At 67.3% G+C, this 7,446-nt stretch overlaps 1 protein-coding gene across 1 annotated transcript in view; it reads right to left on the reverse strand.

The window, feature by feature from the left end:
* RNF123 (ring finger protein 123) overlaps positions 1 to 7,446 on the reverse strand; it is a 28,116-nt gene that overhangs the window by 3,852 nt on the left and 16,818 nt on the right. Inside the window, exons 23-34 of the mRNA XM_023748593.1 lie at positions 7,007 to 7,146; positions 6,696 to 6,779; positions 5,914 to 6,021; positions 3,924 to 4,101; positions 3,226 to 3,300; positions 3,015 to 3,102; positions 2,844 to 2,931; positions 2,685 to 2,769; positions 1,465 to 1,604; positions 693 to 881; positions 535 to 610; positions 258 to 342 (exon numbers count right to left, since the gene is read on the reverse strand). Coding sequence (XP_023604361.1) covers positions 258 to 342; positions 535 to 610; positions 693 to 881; positions 1,465 to 1,604; positions 2,685 to 2,769; positions 2,844 to 2,931; positions 3,015 to 3,102; positions 3,226 to 3,300; positions 3,924 to 4,101; positions 5,914 to 6,021; positions 6,696 to 6,779; positions 7,007 to 7,146 — 1,336 coding nt within the window. The remainder of the gene's footprint in view (positions 1 to 257; positions 343 to 534; positions 611 to 692; positions 882 to 1,464; positions 1,605 to 2,684; positions 2,770 to 2,843; positions 2,932 to 3,014; positions 3,103 to 3,225; positions 3,301 to 3,923; positions 4,102 to 5,913; positions 6,022 to 6,695; positions 6,780 to 7,006; positions 7,147 to 7,446) is intronic.

Below are 7,446 nucleotides of genomic sequence, written 5' to 3' on the forward strand. Positions count from 1 at the left end.
ACGGCAGCGTGTGCTCAGTCTCGTCCGGCAGTGCTGTCCCCCATCATAGGGCCCCCGCCCGCCAGTTGGGGTTCCCGGCCCTGCCCGAGGCTCTGACGTGGGCCAAGGCGCCTGCTCGGCGGGGTCCCTGCTTCTGCTCAGCTGCTGCCGCCGCCTTTCTACCCCCAAACCTGACCCTGAGGCCCCTCTTGGAGCAGAGGACACAGAACGGCAAGGAGGCCCTTCACAGCCCCAAGGGGCCCCCGACCCCCACTCACCCTGAGGCGGGGCCGTGCACCAGGAGCCGCACCAGGATGCCCGTCACTGCCACCAGGATGGGGTAGTGGTCCACGCTCTCCAGGCCTAGGGAGGGCGAGGGGGGTGAGCGCCCGTGCTGGGGCCCAGCGGGTGCCCACCGCCCTCCCCACTGGGCACGGGAGGGGCGCTGAGCTGGGGGGCCACGCCTGGCTGTCCTGGCAGAAAGGGAGCCGGGCATCACTGCTCCTGGCAGAGGACCAAGGCCGGCGTGTGGAGGGCGGGGCCCCGGGTCCTCACCAGGCAGCCACAGGGTGACCACGCGGTCGAAGAGGTTCCTCTCAGCCGTCACCCGGTTCAGCACCTGGTTCAGCAGCTGCGAGGGCGGCAGTGGTTGGCGGCGGGGTGGCTCCCACGGGGCGTCCCCGGCCCGCCCCCTCCTGCCCTGGCGGACTCACCTGGGCGAGCCGCTGCAGCAGCATCTCGGAGGTGGGCTGGGTCGAGTCGAGGAAGACCTCGGGCACCAGGGTGATGGTCATCTCCAGGACGCGCAGCAGGCTGACCGAGAGGTCGAAGCAGGTGGCACAGACCTTGAGCTGCCGGGTGTCCACGAAGTTCCTCTCCAGGCGCTCCACGGCCTGCTGGATCTGAGCCACCAACGGGGCGGTGGGCGGCCTGGCCACACCGGCCCCACCCTCCGCAGCACCCTGACCCTCAGGCCCCCCACCTCCTGGATCATGAGCACCCCGACCCACCAGCCCCCCCACCTCCTGGATCATGAGCACCCCGACCCTCAGGCCGCCCACCTCCTGGATCATGAGCACCCGACCCTCAGGCCGCCCACCTCCTGGATCATGGGCACCCGACCCTCAGGCCCCCCACCTCCTGGATCATGGGCACCCGACCCTCAGGCCCCCCACCTCCTGGATCATGGGCACCCGACCCTCAGGCCCCCCACCTCCTGGATCATGGGCACCCGACCCTCAGGCCCCCCCACCTCCTGGATCATGGGCACCCTGACCCTCAGGCCCCCCACCTCCTGGATCATGAGCACCCTGACCCTCAGGCCCCCCACCTCCTGGATCATGAGCACCCGACCCTCAGGCCCCCCACCTCCTGGATCATGAGCACCCCGACCCTCAGGCCCCCCACCTCCTGGATCATGGGCACCCGACCCTCAGGCCCCCCACCTCCTGGATCATGAGCACCCTGACCCACCAGCCCCCCCACCTCCTGGATCATGCCGATGAACTCCGAGAAGGCCCAGTTGAGCTGGTTGAGGACGCTGTTGAGGAAGCTGGGCGCCACGTCGGGGTCCTGGCGCAGCAGGTCCGCCATGTGCTGCTGCAGCAGGATGGACGGACAGGGCTCTGCGGGCAGCGGGGGCTCGGTCAGGGCCCGCCGTCGGCCGGTCCTCACTCGCCGGGCATGGGTGTGAGGCCGGAAGACAACTCTGGGGATGCTCAGGCCGTGAAGGTGAGGACAGAGCTCCACTGCCCTCCCTGTGCGGACCCAGCCACAAGCGGCCGCTGCTTCCGGCCCCACAGCCCCTAGGTCAGGAGCCGGCTCGGCCCAGCGCGTCCTCCACCGCGGGCGTCAGGGAGAGCGAGGCCGGGACAGGGAAACCGGAACCCTCCTGCTGGCTCGAGGCCAGCTTCCTCAAGAGCCTCCTTGGCGTCCTGCCGCCCTCTGCTGTCCTCTGCTGCCCTTGCCTGGCCTTGGCACGTGGCCGAGGTGGTGGGCGCCACGCCTGGCTGACAGGCAGCAGTAACCAGAGCCCGCAGCGCGGGCGGCCGGCAGCCTCCCTCCCCCACGCAGATCAATAGTTCCCGCGGCCGCAGGATGCCAGCCCTGCCCCTCTCCACTTGCAGCTCAGTCCCACCCGCCAGGCAGGGCCAAGGCCGCTGGCAGGGACTCACTGAGTGACTTTGCATAAGGCACTGGGCCTCCGGGACACCCTTCAGGCCAAACACTGTCCCCCCAGGCAGCGACGCACCAGGCGGGCAGGGAGAGCGCCAGGCGGGGTGCGCACAGCGCGCAGCAGGCAGACAAGCTGGGCCCCGACCCGGCTTTGCCAGACCAGGACCCCGGGACAGCGCAGCCTCTGCGCCAACCAAATGCCCCTTCCCCCAGGAAGCCCCCAGCACGCTGAAGCCCGCCTCGCCCGTCTGTGCCCTGGACTCAGGCAGCCAGGCAGGTGGCAGAGAAGGGCAGAAGGACACGTGCTGGGACAAGGAGGTCAGGGAGCCCCTGGGAAGACCTGTCCCTCTTGACTGTGACCCGTAAGAGCTTCAGGCCCCCGGGCACCAGTGGGACGGGAGCAAGGCGAGGGGCCCCCTGGCAGGACGAAGGGGATGCCCCAGGGACAGACAGGGACTTGGGGCTGGAAGGAGGGGAAGTCTGCAGCCGGGAGCAGTGGGCACGGCCGCCCCTGCCCGCCGGGTACTCACTCTGCAGGCTGGGCAGGTTGGCGTCCTCGGGCTTGATCTTCAGCAGGTGGGGCAGCCGTGTGTAGCGGTACCCAAACCCACAGCCCTGCGGCAGGGTGGGTGCGGGTCAGCGCGCAGGCCCCTTCGTGCGGCCCAGCCCCGCGCCCTCCGACCACTCACCTTCCAGAGCCGCACCAGGATCCAGTTGGTCTGCGCCCAGGGCCGCTGCTCGTAGGGAGCCAGGAGGCTCCTCACCATGGCGACGCGCCTGCCGGGGCAAGGGTGGCGGGCACAGGTGAGGCTGCGCGAGGCTGTGGGGGCAGGGACCTGCCCTCCCCCAGCCCCACTCACTGCTCCTCGGGGATGCGCTCCACGGCCCGCAGGGAGTGTGGGTAGCAGACGTAGCTGGCCAGCGCCTGCATCAGCGAGTCACGGATGTCTGTGGGGGCAGGGCAGGCCTCAGCAGGGGGCCTCGTGCCCATCTGGCCAGCATTTCACGCAGAAAATCGCCAGCCAGAGAGGACCTCCAACCCCCCCCCCCCCAGCCCTTTGGGCACCTCACCAGTGCCCACGATGCGTGTGTCGGCGAAGTGCTTGGCAAGGATGGCAGCCAGGCGGGTCAGGGTCTCCTCATAGCCTGCAGGGGGGAGGGGGAGGGCGGGCTAAGGCTCCAGAGCTGGCTCCCGGGGTCAGTCTGGGCCCAAGCCAGCCTCGGGGGTCTTCGGGCTCAGCACTCAGCGACAGCTGATGAAAGGCTAAGGCCAGACTCGCTGTGGGGAGTGGGTCCTGGCGGGGTGCTAACCGAGCCCTCACCCTTCGATGGCTCAGCAGTCAGCGCCCCCGGCACCTACAGCGCTACCCGAGGACAGAGCTTGCACCTGGGTCTGAGGGGGGGCAGCGCAGGCCACAGCCCACAGCCCACAGCCTGACCCAGACATAAACCACCCACCCCGTTTGAAACCAGGGTCAGCATGAAGCTGGGCTCCCATGTGGCCCCCCAGCATAGCCCCACCCCTCGCTGTGATTTACTGAGATGGTACCACCCCCTGTGGCAGTGACGGCGCTGGTTGAGAGGTCACCAGTAGGAAATGAAGCCAGGAATCTGTATTGTCAGTATCCCCCCAGAGCCAGGAAGGAGCTGCCGGGCTCCGCCATGTGGCGCCAGCAAATGCGTGTCCGGGGCAGGCCGAGCCTCCCCCGCTCAGACCAGACCCGGCTCTGCCCCGGCTCCGAGGCTCTCGCCCGCCTGCACGGCCTCACCTGGGAGCTCCTCCATGCTGTGCACGGGCCCGAAGTAGTTCTTGAGGGCGCTGTAGCTGTTGATGGCCACGCTCAGGTAGAACTCGGGCATGAAGGCGAAGAGCGAGCCGGTGCGGTCTCCGTGCTCGATGGTCCGCAGACAGACGCGCAGCAGCCAGTAGATGTCCAGCATCTTCTCCTGCGGGCGGCACGGGGGCTGCTGGTGAGGGTCCCGGGCAGGGCTGGTCGGGGCCCAGAATGTGGCTGAGAGCCAAGCCCAGAGGCCGGGCCGGGCTCAGCAGGTGCCGCCTGGAGGGCGGGTTCGCTTTTCTCAGAGGCACCGAGGGTGCTAAGTGCGAGGGCGCGGTGTGACCAGAGACTGAGAGCTTTTCCTCCAAGAGCAGAGACAGGGCGAGGAGGCCTGCTTTCCCCACTGCTAGAGCACTGCGAGTTCTAGAAAAATCTACCCTAAGATTCACATGGAATCTCAAGGGACACCAAGTCGCCAAAAAAAACCTTGAAATAGAACAAAGTTGGAGATCTCACTTTCTGATTTCAATGTATTGCAGAGCTACAACCATCAGACTGTGTGATCCTGACACAGAGACAGATGCAGAGCAACGGACTAGAGCAGAGAGCCCAGAAGAAAAGCACACACACACGCGCACACGCACACGCACACGCACAGGCATTCAAACTTTTGACAAGGGAGCCAACAGTATGGCAGTTCCTCAAAAAGTTTAAAACATGCCGTAACTGGTTTGGCTCAGTGGATAGAGTGTCGGCCTGCGGACTGAAGAGTCCCAGGTTCGATTCCGGTCAAGGGCATGTACCTTGGTTGCGGGCACATCCCCAGTAGGGGGTGTGCAAGAGGCAGCTGATCCATGTTTCTCTCTCATAGATGTTTCTAACCCTCTATACCTCTCCCTTCCTCTATGATTAAAACAGAAAGACCCAATTCTGCCTCTGAGCACGTGCCCGCAGACTCGAAACCACACGGCCCAGAGGGGGAAGCTCCCTGAGGCTATCAGGAGGTGAACACGGTGGCGCAGAGCAAACGCACCCCAGGTCTCAGCCTGACACTGGCCCGGCTTCCACAGGGTGACCTGTGAGGGCAGCAGCTACGTCAAGGAAGCCGGTGACAAGACTAGCTCGGTGTGGACGCCACGGCAACGAGGCCCCGCGTAGGCAAACCCCGACAGAGAGGAATGCCGGCTTCCGGGGTGGGGGTGGGGGGGGCGGGGGGGCGGGGGGAGTTATGGGTGTGAGTTTCAGTTTGGGAAGATGAACACGCTCCGGGTCTGTTTACAACCGAGTGAATACACGTGATTAACACCACGGAGCTGTGCACTGGAGGTGACCGAGGGGCGTTAGATGCTGTTTCACTGCAATTGTAAGAAATGGTCAAGATGGCACATTCTAGCCGGCCGGCGTGGCTCCGTGGTTGAGCGTCAACCTATGAACCCGGAAGTCAGACTGACTCCGTCTGGGCACAGGCCCCGGCTGCGGGCTCGGCCCCCAGTGGGGGGCAAGCACGGTCGGATGGAGCCCCCCTCTGTCCACCCTCAAGGCCGACTCCCGGGGGGCATGGCCGCGTCTTTCTGCCTCGCTCCTGAGTGTCCCTGGCGTCAGGGCGGCACTGGACCCCCGGCCCCGGCACATGTCACTGGGTGATGCGTGAGTGAGTGAGCAGAGAACAAGCAGTGGCCTCAGGGTGGGTGAGTCTGCGGGAAGGAGCTGCCAGGCCGAGGGTGGCTGGGGAGAGGCCAGAGCCCGCGGGCACCAGAGGGAGGTAGAGACAGACCCTGCTCAACCTGAAGTGTCTGAGCGGGAGGGGCCCCCGGGGGCCTGAGGGGTTGCGGGGATGTGGCACGGGGTGGGAGGAGAGGAGAGGGGCAGGGGGGAGTGTGTGCCAGAGGCTCCGGGCGGCAGGGGCATTGAGGGGCTGCCAGCCTGTGCCCAGCCAGGGGGCTGGGAGGGCAGCAGCTGCAGGCCCAGGCTGCCTGCTCACCTGAGAGTAGACAGTGGCATGGACCCAGGCAAGACGGCGGCTCAGGTGGTCCAGCTTTTCTGAGAAAACTTTCTGGCTCTTGGTCAACTCCTCAAGGATGTCCTTCCTCTGCCCCGAGGAGAAAGGACGGTCAGGACCAGGCCCGCGTCCATGGCCTTGGGGCCCACTGTGGCCTGGGGCGCAAGGGGTGGGTGCACCCGCCTCTCTTCCACACCCCCCCCCCCAGCCTCTGACCCGCGGGTGAGCCCGCGCAGGCCTCGGAACAGGGCCGTGGCGGCGCCCTGGCACGGGGAGGCGGGGTGCAGCTGGGGTCTGGGAGCCGTGGCTGGGCAGCCCGGGGGGCGTACGATGAACTGCAGGCAGCTGGGCCCCTGGCCCTGCCCCCGGGGGTGAGCTGCGGAGGGGCTCCCGGGGAGGGGCTCCCGGGGGGGACAGGGCCAGGCCCGCTTCCTGCTGACTCTGCATGTGGCCGAGAAGCGCTCAGGCTGAATCCATAATTGATGAGGACAGAGGGCGCGCCGAGCACTTAGCTGCCAGGGGCGGGGGTGGTTGGCACAGGCATGGCTGGCTGATGGGGCTCAGACCGTGTCCGGCCTGGTGCCAGCCCCTCACTGACGTGCTCTGGTCAGGGCGGGGGTGGGGACAGGAAAAACTGCTGAGGTCACCCCAGCGGCAGGGCCAGGCCGGGCCAGGTGTCCTCCGGGGACTGTCCTCGGACCCCAAGTGGGCAAGCTGCCGGGGCGCCCCACCCTCCCCCCGGAGACCCCTGCACCCGGCCTCACCCTCTTGGGGCAGCGGCGCAGCTTGTCCTCCGTGCTCCTCAGAGCCATCGCGTACTCGTTGACGTCGTCGGACACCCCCACCATCTGGAGTGGGACAGGCGCCTTGGTGACCCCCCGGCAAGCTCCCCGCCCCCCGGTCACCCGGGTCAGGCCTGAAGCGCGGGCGGCATCAGCCTTGCTGTGGCACACGCTCACGTGCAGCCGTGCCCCCCTGCAGACCCGGGGCATGTGGGCGCACACACGCACACGCACATGCACACACGCATGCACCCAACAAGCAGAACCGCGGCCACACGTGGGCGGACGGAGACCTTGCCCAGCTGCTGGTGGACGCTGAGGTTGTACATCATCACGGCCCCGTCCAGCACTTCCAGCAGCGAGTTCTCCGTGAGGGGCTGCTCGGGCTCCTCGGGGGGCCGCCCCAGCAGCAGGCCCTCGTTCCAGTGGCTGCCTCAACTGGAACGGGGGGGGGGGGGGGGGCAGGTCAGGGCCGGGCCACTCGGAGGCGGGGAGGCCCAGCAGGAGGGAGGACAGGGGAGGGCGACCTATTTTTGGGCCATCGATTTCCTGCCCCAAAAAGTACTGCCCCCCCCCTTTAAAAGCTTCGGGGGGGAAGCCCGGGCGGGGGGCGGGGGGGGCGGGGCCCCTTCGAAGCCTCCCCCCAAACCTAATGTCCCCCGGGGGCCTCTGCTCCACGCTCAGGGGGGGGGACCTTTTTTTTTTTTTTAGGGGCTCAAAAGCCCCCGGGGGG

The sequence above is a fragment of the Myotis lucifugus genome, unplaced genomic scaffold (genome assembly GCF_000147115.1).
Source record: "Myotis lucifugus unplaced genomic scaffold, Myoluc2.0 scaffold_1571, whole genome shotgun sequence".
NCBI classification, from domain to species: domain Eukaryota; kingdom Metazoa; phylum Chordata; class Mammalia; order Chiroptera; family Vespertilionidae; genus Myotis; species Myotis lucifugus.